The sequence below is a fragment of the Bubalus bubalis genome, chromosome 4, assembly GCF_019923935.1.
Source record: "Bubalus bubalis isolate 160015118507 breed Murrah chromosome 4, NDDB_SH_1, whole genome shotgun sequence".
Lineage (NCBI taxonomy): Eukaryota > Metazoa > Chordata > Mammalia > Artiodactyla > Bovidae > Bubalus > Bubalus bubalis.
Genome location: NC_059160.1, coordinates 44,204,992 through 44,221,278, shown reverse-complemented (window position 1 = coordinate 44,221,278; position 16,287 = coordinate 44,204,992). Strand labels below are relative to the sequence as shown.

The 16,287-nt window shown below is 54.0% G+C and overlaps 1 protein-coding gene across 1 annotated transcript; it reads right to left on the bottom strand.

Annotated features, from left to right (window-relative positions):
* Window positions 1-547: 547 nt before the first annotated feature.
* C1QTNF6 (C1q and TNF related 6) lies at window positions 548-7,868 on the bottom strand. Its single transcript, XM_006057000.4, has 3 exons — window positions 7,709-7,868; window positions 5,209-5,467; window positions 548-2,877 (listed from the first exon to the last, which is right to left on the bottom strand). The coding sequence occupies exons 2-3, from the start codon at window positions 5,459-5,461 to the stop codon at window positions 2,330-2,332; spliced, it is 801 nt and encodes a 266-aa protein (XP_006057062.1). The 5' UTR covers window positions 5,462-5,467; window positions 7,709-7,868; the 3' UTR covers window positions 548-2,329.
* Between the last annotated feature and the right edge of the window lie 8,419 nt (window positions 7,869-16,287).

Sequence of the window (16,287 nt, the reverse complement as noted above, 5' to 3'; positions counted from 1 at the left end):
ACAGAATGTGAGACCGAAGTCCCAAGTGAGGATCTGTGGTTTGTTCTGCACGTCCAAGGGCCTCACTAGAACACAAACTCCATGGGTGTTCTCCACTGGGAGGTGATGAATTATGCCCGCCTCCACTGAAGCTTCCAAGCTTAGTGGGGTACCCAGCACACAGTAGGTGCTCAACAATTGTGGCTCCAAGGATGAACACTGCTCTCACTAGGCAACCTCTCTTCTAATCCTTATGTCCACCCCCATAAGGGGGACAATCAGCATTCCCATTTTACCAGACAAGGAAACTGAGGCTCAGAGACATGGGGACTTTCCCAAGGCCACAGCCAGGGAGTGGCACAGCAGACTCAGCTGGCTCCACTGCCTCCAAGGCGCACAGGCTGGGTGAGTGACCAGAGGCGCTGGCTTCTCTGTGGCTGGGGAGCACGTGTAGTAGATCCCTGGACTGCCTGGGTCCCTCTGGAGCCCTGGACCTGGGCGCAGCAGAATGGGGCACACCGGCCTCCCAAGGTGGGCGAACAAACAGAGCAGAACCAACCAACCCGAATTGCCAAGAGGACATAAAACCTTTAATCACACTGGTCAAGCAGGGCAGGGGTGAAGTCAGGTTGGGGAGGTTGGGGCTGTTGCACAGGACCGGCCTTCAAGGCATCAGGTCAGGCCCTGCTGCCACCCCCCAGCCATGTGGCCATGGCTCCCTTGGCTAGGAGTAAGCACCAGAGACCAGCACCGGGGTCACCTCTGCCCCCAAGTCCACACAAGCACCAATGGGCGGAGGCCATCTCCTTCTAGGAAGAGATTCCAGCCACCTGGGGCTGGGGAAGGGGAAGGCTGGGGGCCTCCAGGCTGACCCACCCTGGGAGAAGGGAAAGGACAGAAGTCCTGATGTCCCTCAATTGGCCTCAGCCTCTCCCAGTGCCTCCCTCAGCATCATGGCTCAGAGGAGCATCCCCAGACTGACCTGGAACATGACTGGCTTCAGTTCCCCAGACCTGCTGAGGGGTCCAAAGCCCAGTGCCCTCCTTCCTGGCTCATTGCCCGGCAGTGGCATTTGTAACTGCAGCAGCAGCCAGAGGCAGCTCTGCTGGGCAGCAGGGCCTCAGCACCTTAACAAAGTGTGGAGGGCCAGGGGCATGGGCTGGCGAGGGGCACCAAGGAGGTCAGAGCACCTGGGGACAGACATTAGTGTCTGACAGCAGCTGGAAGCCTAGGAGGATGGAGGCCCAGGCAGCTTTGGCAGAGAGGGCTGTGCACGGCCCTGACAGCACCAGGGAGCAAGGCAGGGAGGGCATGCCCTGAGGGTGGTGGTGGGTAGGAGCCCTCGCAGGCATCCATCCCAGCTGTGTAGGGACCTTGGTCTGGGCTTCTTTCTTCAGGGGATGCCTTACCCCAAAATGCCTCCAAACCCCTGGGTCCTCTCCTGATAGCACCTGTCCCCTGACCAAGGTCCCTCTGGGTTTGATTTAAAGGATGGGCATGGGGCAGAAAAGAAAGGAACAGGCAGAGGATACCCATTTTGCCTCGGTACCCTAACCTGTCAGCCTTGAGTGGTGGGTAATGAGGGGCCACAGTGCCTGAATGCCCATAACACAGATGTATATGATCAGAGCCCCAAGAAGTTCTCTGGGGCTGTTTTCAGGATCCTCTGTGTCTCCTCTCCCCAGCTGGACTGGGTGCTCCCCAAAAACAGGGCCTGTGTCTGTTTCGCCTCAGCCTTCCCAGAGCCGGGCACAGAGAGGGTGATCAGTGAATGTTCAGCAACTGAATAAACGCACTATGGGTGAGCATGTGGTGGGCAGACAGGAGTTCAGAGAGAAGGAAGAGGTTGCAAGAGACAAAAGGAGGAAGTATCCTAGAAAGATGAAATTTAAGGATGTTGGGAAGATTCCAGAATGTTGGGAAGATTCCAGAATGTTTGGAAAGTATCAAAATGTTGTGAAAGCTGTAGGACCTGGTTACTCAAGTGGGGTTCCAGAGACCAGCAGCACCAGCAATCACTCAGGAATGTACTAGAAATGCTGAATCCTGGGCCCAGTCCTGGGCATTTCAGCACAATGCCCCAGTGATTTGTATCACATTCAAGTTTGAAAATGGCTGATCTAGAAGGTTGGGAAAGTTCTAGAAGATTTAGGTTAGGAGGTTTCTTAAAATGTTCAAGAGGAGAGAGGCAGGAACAGGCTAGGAGGAGTGATGGAGGGAAAAAAAAGAGGAGGAAGGCTGCCCAGAATGCTAGGTCAGGGGCCCATTTTACAGATGGGCAAACTGAAGCCCCCACAGGAGACAGACCTGCCCACAGCCACCCCAGGCCAGAGCTGCCCCAGGGGAGGCACTAATCGTCCTCGGGCTTGATGAGGTGGCCGCTGAAGGTGATGTAGGTGTCTATGTCATCGCTGTAGACAGCATTCTCACGCTCGCGCTTGAAGAGCCGTGCCCACACGCGGTCGCCAGGTGCCAGGGCCAACATCACGCTCTGGCTCTGCATGATGCTGCGGTCGCTGGGCTGCGCGTACAGGATGACGGCCGCCTTGTCGTTGTGCACCACGTGCACATAGGTCTCCTTGAAGTTCCAGCTGTGCACATTAAGGCTGAAGAAGTAGAGACCGCGCAGCGGGGCGACGAAGTGGCCGGCAGCCAGGTCGAAGTGCCCATCGGGGTTCACGAAGACCGTGTCAAAGAGCAGCGGCTGGAAACCCTCGCTGCTGTGCAGGGCTGTCTTGCGGCCCACCGAGAAGGCCGAGAAGCGTGTCTGGCATGGACTGCCAGGGCTGCCCGCCTGCCCCTTGGCACCCTTGATGCCCTGGGGGCCACGGTCCCCCCGGGGACCCTCCCTGCCCAGCTTCCCGGGTGAGCCCAGCAGGCCTCGGTCCCCCTTGTCACCTGTGGGGACAAGAAGAGGAAAAGTCAGGGCAGGTGCCCAGGGCTGCTTCTAAGCATCTGCAGAAGGCTCTACCCTGCCAAGAGAAGGTAGGCCAGAGGAACCGCCATTTACTGAGCACCTACTGCACGCCAGGCATCACTGCCCCAAATGACCCTTTAAAGGAGACACCATGTCCACCGCCATTCATAGGGAGGTGAAGGGACTCGCCTGGGTGGCATGGCATGGCTTAGGAGCAGGGCAGCATGCATGCAAGTTAAGTTGCTCCAGTTGTGTCCAACTCTTTGCGACCTCATGGACTGTAGCCCACCAGGTTCCTCTCTCCATAGGATTCTCCAGGCAAGAATCCTGGAGTGGGCTGACATTCTCTTTGTCAGGGGATCTTCCCGACCCAGAGATCAAGCCTGCATCTCCTGCAGGTGGATTTTTTACCACTGAACCACCAGGTAAGTGCCACTCTGCATGCTAAGTCGCTTCAGTCATGTCCGACTCTTTGTGACCCTATGAACTTATAACCTTCCAGGCTCCTCTGTCCATGGGATTTTCCAGGCAAGAATACTGGAGTGGATTGCCATTTCTTCCTCCAGGGGAGCTTCCTGACCCAGGGATCGAACCCACGTCTCCTACATTGGCATGCAGATTCTTTTCCACTGTGCCACCTGGGAAGCTATGCTTCTTGAGGAAACAGATCCCAAATATTTTGCTGCTGCCTGTCAGTGCCAGTAATCACCCTCAGTCACATCCCTTTGAATGAAACGGACAGCCCTGTGTTCTCCCGGGGCCCCCTCTGACCACAGCGATGTTGCTAGGAAGAGGCAGAAAAGAGGGCACAGGCCCTCGGAGGAGAAGCCTGGAGAGAAGCAAGGAGCGGGGCGTCAAGGTCTCTGCAGAAGTCTTCTTCACCAGCCCCATTGGTGAAGTAACTACCTCATCACATGCCCTGCACTTTACAGGTTGCAGAGCACTTTCTTCATCCCAGTCCCGAGGGATGGTAGTCATAGTTTATATATGATGCAGCGAGCCCAGGAAGGAAGAGACCTTGCTGCCCCACACAGCAAGGAAGCTGAAGAGCTGCGGCTGGGACTCAGGGAAGGTGAAAGGTGCCTTCCGCCACAGCAGATGCCCACCCACCTAACAGGCAGCTAGAGAGGTGGCCCAGGAGAGGTGACATGGGATTTTATGGAGGACAATGACGGGGAAGTACTGTTGACACCCAGGTACCTCGTTAACCTCACACAGAGGGCTCTGCTGGCCTTGGGGAAGGGGTGATGTGTGAGGTGGTGAGAAAACCGGGGAGAGGAAGAGAGGGTCTCAGATCCGTGGAGTGGAGTGGTCCTCTGCATTCCTCCCCATAAATCCTAGCTCTGCCCCTGAATAGTGGTGTGACCCCAGAAGATCTCCTCCTCTCTCGGAGGCTCAGGTTTCCCCATCTGCAAAGTGGGAGGATTAAGTATACCGCCCTCACAGGGTTGTTGTGAGCAAAGACGGAGGTAAGAATGTCAAGGGCCCGGCCCCGGGAGTTTGACCAGCTGCTCGCAGCCCCCAACAGCAGAAGTAGCTCTCTTGGGGTCTGGTCTTAGAGGACAGGGAGTCAGCTCTCACTTGAATGGCTCAGGGGGTCCCCACAGCTCTCCCCACTTCTAGCCTTGTCTCCCACCACCTAGTCTCCAGGAGAAATGAGAGGGATCCATTTGAAACCTAAGCCGGGTCAGGCCCCTTGTCTGCTCAACCCCTCCCTTGCTCCCTATCTCACTCAGAGAAGAAACCCACAGTTTGTTTCTAACCTCAGCTCCTCTGCTTGTCCCCTGCTCCTTAAACATACCAGGCCCACTATTCACTCTGTGAATAGAGTGACCTGCTATTCACTCTGCCTGGAATGTTCTTCCCCAGGTATCTACATGGCTTCTTCCCCACCTTCTCAGTGAGACCTCCCCTGACCACCCCCATTCAATATGCAACCCGTGCCCCACACCTGCACTCCCAGTGCTTTTTCCACCTCAGCACTTCCACAGCATTTATCACCAACCATCTCTTTAACTTGGGTGATATGTTTATTGCTCATTGTGTGCCTTCCTCACTAGAACAGAAGCTCCACAGACATGGCATCTCTGTCTGGTTTGTACACACTCCCTCCAAGAATTCAGAATGATCCTGGCACATAGTGGGTACTCAATATAATGTGTGAATGAAAGAAAGGGTCTGAGACAGTTTTATGTCCTGGTCTTTCCTGCTCCTCTCACCTCACCTCCCCCAGGCCCAGGAAGAGATCTTCCCACATGCCCTCCTTGATGCCAACCAGGCCAGTCCAGCCCGAGTCCTGTGTGGGTCCTCACCCTTCAGGATGGTGATGTTAATGTAGGGCCTGACCTCAGGCAGCACATATGGGAGGGCAGACGGAGAGGCTGAGGATGCATGCGCAGCATCAGCAAGGACCGTGGGGTCTTCAGAGTCACAGCACCGTCGACAGAACCCAGGGGAACTAGAAGCCACAGCTTCCCCAGAGGTAGGCTCCTCGGTGGGGAGTCCAGACACCAAGAGAGGGAGCAGGAGCGCTGCCCAGAGGAGGCCCAGGGCAGCCATCCCCATGGCGACCTGGAGCAGGAAGGAAGGACAGGAATATAGTTACCTGAAGATCTACACTCTGCTGATGCCTAGAGTGAACACCTGCAGCATGGGTGTTCCTGATGTAACCCAGGGAGGGAGCACTAGTGCCCCATTTAACAGACAAGAAGACTGAGGCCTACACAGGAAGACAAGTTCTTCAAGTTCACAAAGAGACCTGTGGTAGTGCAGGGCCTGGAGTCTGAGTCTCCACTCCCTGGGGGTTTCTGCCACACGTGGGCCCACAGAGGAGGACCCCTTCTGAAGATGCAGGTCCTTCCTGGGAGGTCTTTGCTGGGGTGGGTGAGGAAGATGCCCTGCTGCCCATGTGACATAGCCAATGAGACTGTAAAACGCTTTTCCCACACTCCCAATCTCCCTCGGCCTTGTTTTCCTGTCACTGACTCCATAGTCAATGGAATACAAGTTAGAAGAAGGAGCCCCTTGGGACAGACTAAATAGAAACAGACAAAAGAAGCCCAGCAGTCACGCACACTGAAGATGTGTAGATGGTGTCGGCCCACCTCCTTGTTCAGCATCTTTGTGCAGTCAACAACTTACACAGCTCAACCTCACCCAAGAAGCCCTATAGGGAGGGAGCAGGAGAGAGTAAAATTCATTGGAAGGTGGTTGTGTCAATTATCTTAGACCTGCCAATCAGCTGCCAGGGTGGTAATTTGGAATTAAGGAACAGAACCCAGGAGTTCTGGAAAATTTTAAAGGAACAAGGAAGTCCAAGGATTTGTGAGGATCTGTCTTTGGCCTTGGCCAAGAAGGGATCCAGAGTTCCAGAGGAGGGGCAGAAGGTAGCCTGGACAGCAGTGACTGGAGACAAGCCAGGCTGGTGGGCAGGAAGCCAGGCAAAGAGCTTCTGAGGTGGTGGCAGTCTTTGGGGGCTGGCACACGTTATCGCAGGATCAGAAACTAGTTTTTTGAAACCAGACTGGTTTTTACACTTCTGGCGTTTCTTTGTTTATTTCCTTTTTGTTCTCCTGTAACATTTAGTACAATTCAAAAATATTTTTCTGTGGTTAATACGGGTTGAGAAGGTAAAATTATTATTTTTAAATGCCCTTCTATCCTAACCTGAGCACGGAAGAGTTGGGTCTTAAAGGGGCAGGAGCACTCCCTGCACCAGCCCCCTTCCCCTCCCCGCTTCCCAGAGCTCGGTCGTAGCAGTGGGCAGCAGCCTCCAGAGTCATCACCCTCTCCTGGAGGTGACCTTGTTCCCCACCCCCACCCTGCACTGGTTTCCTCCTTCTGCTCTGTAAGGCAGGTCAGGTCTTCAGGGAACAGCACCCACTCTGGCCAAGATTATCACCCTTACCTTTTATTTGTAAATTATAATACACACCCTAGCGGTTTTGAGAAGAGCAGAATCCCCTCTTTCCTGGCCACAGATGTGAGACTTTTAGAATCAGACCTGAGATTCCAGAATGGTTTGCAAGCTGTTGTGACCTAAGGCTAGTGGCTTAACCTCTCTGGGCTTCGTGCTCCTTAACATTTTACAAGGAGCAGACAACACCACCTCCCCACCAGGTTATTTGGGAGGATTTAAAAGCAGGAAAATCACCTCTCTGGTAAAAGACTCTTAATTAAACTTTTGTTCCTCTCTCTGCTGCCCAACATGACCTCTCCCCTAGTCCTGTATGGGACAGGAAGAGCAGAACTGTTCCCAGAGAACTGGCATGGTCTGGGGACATTTCTGTTGAGCCAGACAGCTGGGAGTCAAAATATCTGTGACACAGAACTGTGACCTGGAGTGGGGGGAGGGGGACGCAGGAAGCAGGAAGCAAAGCAGCTTTTAACAAAAGTAATAACCACAGCCGTGGTCACTGGCTGTCCCTGGGGGAGGGTGGCATGCAGGCATCAAGTGGAGGGACCATGCCATGGGGGTGATTCGGGGGTCCCTGCTGCCTCCACTATGGAGCTGGGGCCTCTTCGGAGTCGAGGGAGAGTCAAGCCCTGCTGGAGCAGACTCAGTGCCTGTCCAGGCAGGAGTGGGCACAAGCCAGGAGCATCGGAGGAGGGCAGCCCTTCACCAGTGCTAAAAATCTCAGTCAGAGGAAGGGATGGGAAAGAGAGAGTCTAGAGGGGCTGGCCGGGGTCAGAGGGAGAGAGCAGGGCCCCGAGATATGTCCAGGAAGAGAGAAGGAAGGAGAGGCATTCCAGGCTCTGACCCCAACCCCCTTGGCCCTGCTGGAGGAAGCTGCAGGACCTCCCATCACTCACTCAGTGTCCGACAGCCTCGTACAGCAGTTCATGGACCCCGGGCCTCCCGGCAGCCTCTGTTTCCTTGATCCATGTTTGCAATGATGATAATAACTTGTTGCTGGCCCAGACCCCCAGGTCTGGCGGGCTGGCCTGGGAGGGAGGGAGGGATGGAGGCAGAGAGGAGGGAGGGAGGGAGGGCAGAGGGAGCAGGCTGGCTTCCCACTGCCCCTCCTCCCTGCTCCCTCCCCTCCAGCCTCTAGGTTCTGCGGAGATGAAGGGAGCTGGTGGATTCCCGTTGCTTAACTCTTTGGTAGTCCTAGAGGGTCTTGTTTAATTCAGAGACCCTATACACTTCCAGCAGGAAGGGGTCTGAGGTTCCTGACGTGCGGGCTGGGAAATCAAGCCCCTGAAAGGGTAAGGGCAGGAGCCCTCTAAGTTGCTCAGAAAGGGGAAGGCTCCAGCCTAAGCTGAAGGGCTCCTTAGTCCGGAGTCACCAAGGCAGGAGGCATACAGAGGGCATGGGCACCAGCCCAGCTGCCGCAGGTTCAAATCCTGGCTCGGGCACCCATTGGCCAGTCCTTTCCCCTCTCAGGCCCTGGTTTTCTGTAGAACTCCAGTCCCCAGCCTCATCCTCCATGCCAGTCACAAGGGGAAGCTTAGTAAGTGTATGTTGAGTGATGGTCACATCTCCTTGGGGATCAGCTAACAGTGGCAACCAGGTCAGTAGCTCCACCTCCAGTGGACACCAAAGTCCTACTCTGCCTGGAAATTTTGTCATGTTATCCATCTTCCTGGTCTTCTAGAGCCATGGAAATAATTCTCAAGTTCGCAGGAGGGCAGCCTGTACAGAAGACCCCAGGGCCCCAGAAAGGGTCTTGCCTCTGCTTCCTTCTGGTTAGGCTGCAGGAGGCTTTGCAAAGGCTGCAGTCCTGGCTCACTGGGCCAGAGACCCCTGTACAAAGACTCTCTCATAGGTCTCTCGCCCTATAGCCCCCTCTACATTTGTTGAGTACTTACTGCCTGTGCCAGACTTCATCTTCAGAGGGGCTTTTGTCACCCAAAGGGTATTAACATCCATTATTTCTACTCTTCTTACCCCAGCCTTGGGAAAAGGAGCTAGTGGTGGAGCTGATGTGACTCACCCAGGGTCACACAGTTAGTGAAGAGGAACCACAACCCTACAGAATGGAAGGAGCTCCCACGATGACCCAACTGGGTACGGTTGTGTTCAAAGGCTGCAGTTCAGGGTCTGTCCCCTGGGCAGAGAGAGGTGGTGACATTGTGCCTCTCAGATGGCACAAGAGTGCAGTGACCTAAGGGGGGTTTATTGAAGTCTGGGGCTTTGGGCGTTAACCCTCAGGCCCTGCTCACAGCTGGGCAAAGTGTGAAGGAGGGAACAGTCCTGGCTGTGTGTTGTTGACCATCTCTTGTCTCTGAGCTTCTGTTTTTCTATTACTTCGGGGGGATAATCACACAGCAGAATATCCAGGCCTGGAAGGACCGTTAGGGGTGATATAATCCAATCCTTTATTCTGTCCAGCAGGGACACTGTGACTCAGGGACGGCAAGTCTTTGGCTCAAGGTCACACATCAGACTGGAGTCTAAGTTGGGATGAGAGCCCGACTCTCCCGACTTCTAGTGTTGTGCTGCTTCCCTCTCACAAGCCCACTTGGAGTGTCCCCCACCCAGGCCTATTTAGGGGTCCAAAGCAGCCCAAAGGAATGCAGATGGAAGCACTGTGGACCCTGGGAAAGTGATCAGGTCCACACTGGCTGTGCCCTCCATGTGGCCCTGTCCCAGGCAGCATTCCCAGGGCACTGAGCCAGGGCTGCAGAGGGAGGGAAGTAAGGGGAGCCGCCCTCTCCCTCCCCTGCTGCTGCCACCAGAGGGAAAAGGGCTGAATCAGCAGCACTGGAGGCGGACACGGCTCCTGGCTGTCTCTCAGAGATCTGGCTTAGAAAGCCTAGCATCTGAGGACAAAGGGATGTGGGGTGCGGAGAGGCAGGGTGGGGACACAGGATTGCTTTGGTCCAGGGCCCATTGTGTGCTCCTGCCACGCTCAACAGGTCCTCTGCAGAGAAGGAGCCTCAACTCAAAGGTTTGGAAAATAACATCGTTGTTCAGTTGCTAAGTTGTGTCCGACTCTGCGACCCCATGGACGGCAACGTGCCAGGCTTCCCTGTTCTTCACTGTCTCCCGGAGTTTGCTCAAACAAACTCATGTCCATTAAGTCAGTGATGCTATCTAACCATCTCATCCTCTGCCACCCTCTTCTTTTGCCTCCAATCTTCCCAACATCAAGGTCCTCTCCAAAGAGTCAGAAAATAATATTTTTTAAGGGAAGTGTTGCATTAGTTATTAAAAGTGGTACAGAATTCCAAGTGATGTTAAAGCAATCCTTTGTAGAAAAGAATTGGAAACACCCATATTACACATTTGATCCATAGCTCAGCTGCTAAAGAATCCGCCTGAAATGCAGGAGACCACAGTTTGATTCCTGGGTCAGGAAGATCCCCTAGAGAAGGGCATGGCAACGCACTCCAGTATTCTTGCCTGGAGAATTCCATGGACGGAGAAGCCTGGCGGGCTACAGTCCACGATGTCGCAAAGTGTTGGACACAGCTGAAGGACTAATCACACATTTGAGCCAGTTATATTTTACACACTTTCTCTGGAATGTCATAGGAAGGTGCTAATGTCATTTTGATGACTTAACTTTGCTATATAAATTTAATAAACTAGGTATATATAGGGGGGGGAAAGGAGCCTCATCTCACTTAACAGGTGAGGAGGCTGAGGTCTGGACAAGAAAACCATTCTCATCAGGTTCTAGGTCCAGCTTCTTTGACTCCCAGCTGTGGTCAGTGTCCCAGAAAAGGGCCCCTTGTCCCAGCCCCCAGCTCCCAGGCAGCTGGCTGTGATGAGGGGTGGAGTAGACAAGAGGGTTGGACTCTGGAATATTATACACAATTTTAATTATATTCTTCCTTCCACTCTCTTCCATCAACCGGAAAATTTCCCATTTGTGCATGAGCCCTTAGTCTCCCAGCCACTCTGCTGCTCTCCACAGCAGCCCAGGTAGCTTGGAGACAGAGTCACAGCCCTGAGTCAGACAAGACTGGGTCTACATCTCAGCTCCACTTCCTTCCAGCTCTGGTGACCTTGGCCACGTCCCCCTACCTCTGAGCCTTGGTGTCCCTGGGCCAGAGGGACACGAGGAGACCAAGACCATCTGAGCAGCCTGGCAGGATATCCAATGGGATATACACTGGCCACCAACCAGTGCTTCTCCAGGTGAATATGGTGAGGACATTAGCCCATCCTCCTCAGGCACACATCTGAGACACAGACTCACTGACTCCCAGAACCAAGCTTCTAGCCACACCCACCTTCCAGCCCAAAGTTTGGACGAAGATATAAAAATAGTGACACCTGGTGCTTGCAACAAGAACCCTTCATGCATTTTTTAAAAATAAAATGTGCCCGTCATAAAGTGAGACAGAACAGAAAACAGGATTCCTGGACTCAGCTATGCAAGTGGTGTATGGCAAGTCACCGATCTATTAATAACTGTTCTAGGGCAGTCGTCAAGAAACTAAACAAAGGAAACCGTGAGCGCCACCCACTGGGGAGTCATGGAGCCCAGCACCTACCCCACGCCACCGGGCCTTCTGATGTACCCCATCCGTCCGGTTCTTAGGGAGCTGGCGGGGTGGGGTGGGGCGGGGAGATGGAGGGCCCACTGAGATGCGCCGTTCCCTAACTTCTTCCAACAACGTGGGTAGGGGGTCCAATGGGACCATCGCTCTCCCAAGCTGCTAGCTTACTCGGCTTCTGGGATCTGCAGAGCCCCTCCTTCGACCAGTTGAGTAGTCGAGGGTGAACTTCGCTCTCCGGACTCCATTTCTCCGTCCTGGGCTTTCTCAGCAACCCACGTCTGTCCTACAGGTGTTCATCTGACTTGGGCGAGTTTATCCCATTTTACAGAAAGGGAAACCGAATCCCCAAGAGGCCTACAGAAAGGAAGAGCCAGCCCCCTCCCAGCCCTCCTGGCCCCTGACAAGGACGGTGGTTACACAGCGGGAAACTGAGGCTCAGGGAAGCAGGTGCACTAACTGGCTCCTCCTCACGGCCGACTAGGGGCAGAGCCAGATGACGGGGCGGGCAAGGTACAGGGGTGGCCATTGCCATCTCCCACTTTTCTCGGCCAAATTAAGGGGTGCGACTCCCCCACCCCCAAGCCGGGGGAGCCCCAACATCCCTCCACCCCCACTTCGGGCTCAAACCCTGGGAAAAACTGCCGCCAGCTGCGGCCACTCTTGGCAACACCCAGGGCTCTGCTAGAACAGACCCCCGCCACAAAGAAACCCGCCGGCGTCTTCGCTGGGGCCACCGCGCCAGTAAGCCAGAAGCCCAACAGGAGATGCGCGAAGGCAGCCGCGGCGGCGCCGGGGAGGGGCCTTTGAGAGTTCAGCTCCGGTGGAGCCGAGCAGAACCGAGCAAAGCCGAACTTGGCCGAGCGGAGCCGAGTCCAGCCGAGTCAAGCGGGTCTGGCGGATCATAGCCGGGTCTGACCGCACTGTGCCGAGTCGAGCGGCCGAGTGGAGCTGCTGGAGGGAGCCAAGGGGAGAGGGGAAGGTCACTCGGCGCCCCCTGCTGGACACAGAGCCCGGCGCTGGACTCAGCCGAAGCTAACGCGTCGCCGCCACCTCCCAGCCCTGCGACAGTCGGGGGCTACTGAGCCCGTTTTATGGATGTGGAAGCTGAGGTTCCAAGACGTTTCCAGCCTGGCCCAAAGGCACACAGAGCTAAGAAGTGGTGGCTGTGAGGTTCGAAGCAGATTGTATGGCAGAGAGCTCACCTGTCACTGCCACCCACTGCAGTGATCATTGTGTGTTTGCTTTGTTCTCGCAGTAATTGCTGCTATTTATCATGGTCATCCAGGAGGAGGGACCTGCCCTGTCTGATGATCCGGGGTAGACCCACCCTGGAGCACAGAGATAACCCCTGTTCTTACAGGTGGTGAAACCAAGTAGGCTCTGGGCATGCTGACCAAGCACAGCAGGGCCAGCCGTTCCCATGTGCAAATATTGACATGTTTCCCGGTCATTAAAGCAGAGAGCAAGTCGGAGAGGCCCTGTCCGACTGCAGGCCTCATTTTCCCTTCCTGTTTACAAGATCTCCAGAGGGTAGGAGCCCCTGGCTGTCTGCAGGCTGTGTCCCCGGGCTATGTGAGCCAGGACCTGGGGTGTCTGGGACCCTGGAGGAGGCCAAGTGTGGCACCAAGCACTGTCTTTGAGCTTGTGAAAAAGTGAAGATTGGCCTTGCCCTCCACCCACATGTGTGTGCTCAAATACATCAGTGACGTTCACTCCTGTGTGCAGACCACCTTAGCCTGCCAGACCGGCCTATGACAAGGCTGCAGGGCTGGCTAGAGGGTGGCTGGGCTGGGCTTCTAGAACACAACCGAGATCACAACAAATGAGTAGTGTCAAAGGAAGGTCGGGCTGCATCAGTGGAAGCAGCCACCCTCACTGGCCAGGGGCTCCTGGAGTTTGTCCGGCTTGATGTCAGCCATCCTTTCTTTGCTTCTATCCTGGACATTTGCCATTTCAAGCAGAGCCGAGCCCACAGGTCAGAAGAGCTGCTTCACGCTGTAGCCTGTCTTTGCACTTGTCTCGATGAACATGGTACTCAGTTCTTCGGCGTGCTGCTTGCCCTCCTCAGTGGTCATCTGCCTCTTATTGGCCAGGTCCATCTTGTTGCCCACCAGCAGCATGATGACGTCACTGCCCCTCTCTGTCCTGACATCAGCAATCCAGAGGCCTGGGATGCTCTGCATGCTGCTGAGTCTTGCTCAAGGACATTGCCTGTCACCACCAGTGGCTGCCAAGGAGCTGACACCATTGGCCTCCGGGTTCTTTCCACACCCAGCATCACTCCTGCCACACTCACCTTCATTTTCGTAGTTTCTAAAAACTATAGGCGCTGGACTGGGGACTAGGAAAATGGGGTTCTTGGTCTGCCTCTGGTGCTGTGACCATGGGTGAATCATGTGACCATCCCAGGCCTCACTGTCTTCAGCTGTAAAATGGATATGAGAGCTGTTCAATAGTACTTTGAACATCTTTCACACTTCTTCCCAGAGCACAAACTCCAGTTCCCTCTTGACGCTTGGCTGGGCTATAACCCCTCCACCAAGATTTCCACCCTCACCCATGGATGGCTTCTCACTTTTGTTAAAGCATTTCTCAGGTTTATTTAATTCATAGTACCTACAATGCACTGTGAAAGTGAAGTCCTAGTTACTCAGTTGTGTCCAGTTCTTTGTGACCCCATTGACTGTAGCCCACCAGGCTCCTCTGTCCATGGGATTTTTCAGGCAAGAATACAGGAGTGGGTAGCTATTCCCTTCTCTGGGGGATCTTCCCAACCCAGGAATCAAACCTGGGTCTCCCATGTTGCAAGCAATTCTTTACTGTCTGAGCCACCAGTGAAGCCCTGTACAGTGGACTGTACTACTCACATAATCCTCTTAACATAGATGTCTACCCTCATCTTCATCTCAGAGAGAAGGAAACTGAGGCACAGAAAGGTTAATCAAACAGCTAGTGAATGGATGAGTGGGGATTCGAAACTAGACAGTTCCATATTCCAGGGGCTTAAGAACCACCCCTTTATCTCTTATGTTCAATGTGACTTCCTTTGGCCCTGAAGACAGACCTTGTATTTCTCTACCTTCTGCTTTTTGCATTTGGCAGCTGTTCTATAAACACTTGTTGAATGAAGACATGAATGAATGATAATGTCCAAGGTCTTCCAGAGGCCCAGGAGAGGCAGGGATGCTGGCTTTGTTTTGCAGGTGGTAATTGTATTAGTTTGCTAGGACTGCTGGACTGAACTACCACAACTAGGTGATTTAAACAACCAAAATGTATTTTCTCATAGCTCTGGAGGCTGAAAGTCCAAGATTAAGGTGTCAGGCAAGGCTGCTTCCTTCTGAGGGTTGAGACAACGGACATGTTCCAGACGTCTCTCCCAGTTTCTGGTGGTTTTCTGGCTGTCTTTGGCACTGACTCTTGGGTGCATCACCCAACATTTTCCCCATGCTCGTGTCTGTGTCCAGATCTTCCCTTTTGTAAGAACACCAGTCATACTGAAATAGAGATCCACCTTACTCTGGGGGGATGTCATCAGAACTCCTTATGACTGGAAAGACCCTATTTCCAAATAAAATTACATCTGGAGGTACTGGAGGTTAGGGCCTCATATGAATTTGAGGGAAGGGGACACAATTCGATGCACAGTGGGAATTAACTTCCTAGGAGGTCCTGTCTGACACAGCTTCTGTCCCTGAACTGGGCCTTTCTCCCTTTCATTCACTGCCTTTCTCCGACCCCAGGGCCTTAGCACATACTGTCCCCCTGCCAGACACACTCAGGCTCACCCTCTGCTCTCAGTACCAGCCCCAACACAGACCCCTCCCCCCAGCTGTGTTCCTCCAGAGCACACTGCACTAGCATCCCACTGGACAGTGGTCCGTTTACCTGTGTGGCTGCCTGTGAGTGCCACAAGCATGGGAACCTGTCTATTTCCCTCCGCTGTACTCCCAGTCCAGCGTCAGGGCCTTGCACACAGGAAAACCTTTATCAACTTAAGGAACTTTGCCCAAAGAGGTCAAGTGAATAGCCAAGGCCATGTGGTAGGTTTGTGGCAGAGTGGGCCTATGTCCCAGATCTCCTGACTTTGGGTCTCATGACGTTTAAGGGATGTGTTTGCCCTCTGGCCTTCCAGTAGACTCACCAAGTCTCATCAGGGCCTGCTGGCCACAGAGGAGCACCCTGATGTTTTGATGGGACTGTGGCCTTGTACAACTCCCCTCACCTTATACCTGGAGTTCTTGCTGTCTTTAGAGTGCTTTCTTCTGTGTCTGGAGTCCTTTGGAACCCAGGCTGTCACTTCCCTATGGGACAGTGGCCTCTATCTCCCCCACTCCTTGGAGGTGAAAAGGGCTGAAGCCCTGGGCCCTTGGCTTCCTTGTCCCAGGCCCTGCAGACTCCTTTCTGCTGGTGCTGAGGCTGATGTATGAAGTCCTGGTCCAAGCCATGGGCTGTTGCCTGGCAACTGCCTCTGAGAGACAAGTTTAAGGTAAGGTCTTGGGTCTTGGATGTCTTGAGCAACTTGGACATCTGGAGAGAAGGAATTAGGCAGGGAGGACCATCATCACCCCTTCTACCTGCTTGGGCTCACAGCTCCAGAGCCTCCCCTGAACCCACAGCCCCTGTGGTTCCCATAAGACACAGATTCTAACCCCAAACCCCCATATCACTCTTTCCACCCCCTCAATTCTTCCCGCATTTATTCAGGGTCACCACAGTGCACCAAAGAATTGATGCTTTTGTACTGTGATGCTGGAGAAGACTCTTGAGAGTCCCTTGGACTGCAAGGAGATCAAGCCAGTCAATCCTAAAGGAAATCAGGCCTGAATATTCATTGGAAGGACTGTTGCTGAAGCTGAAGCTCCAGTACTTTGGCCACCTGATGCCAAGAGCTGACTTACTGGAAAAGACCCTGATGCTGGGAAATATAGAAGGCA

Coding starts and splice junctions, on each gene's coding strand:
- C1QTNF6 (XM_006057000.4), bottom strand. CDS start 5,461: ATGGGGATGGCTGCCCTGGGCCTCCTCTGGGCAGCGCTCCTGCTCCCT. Junction 2,878..5,208: donor TAACATCACCATCCTGAAGG/GTGAGGACCCAC, acceptor TTGTCCCCACAG/GTGACAAGGGGGACCGAGGC.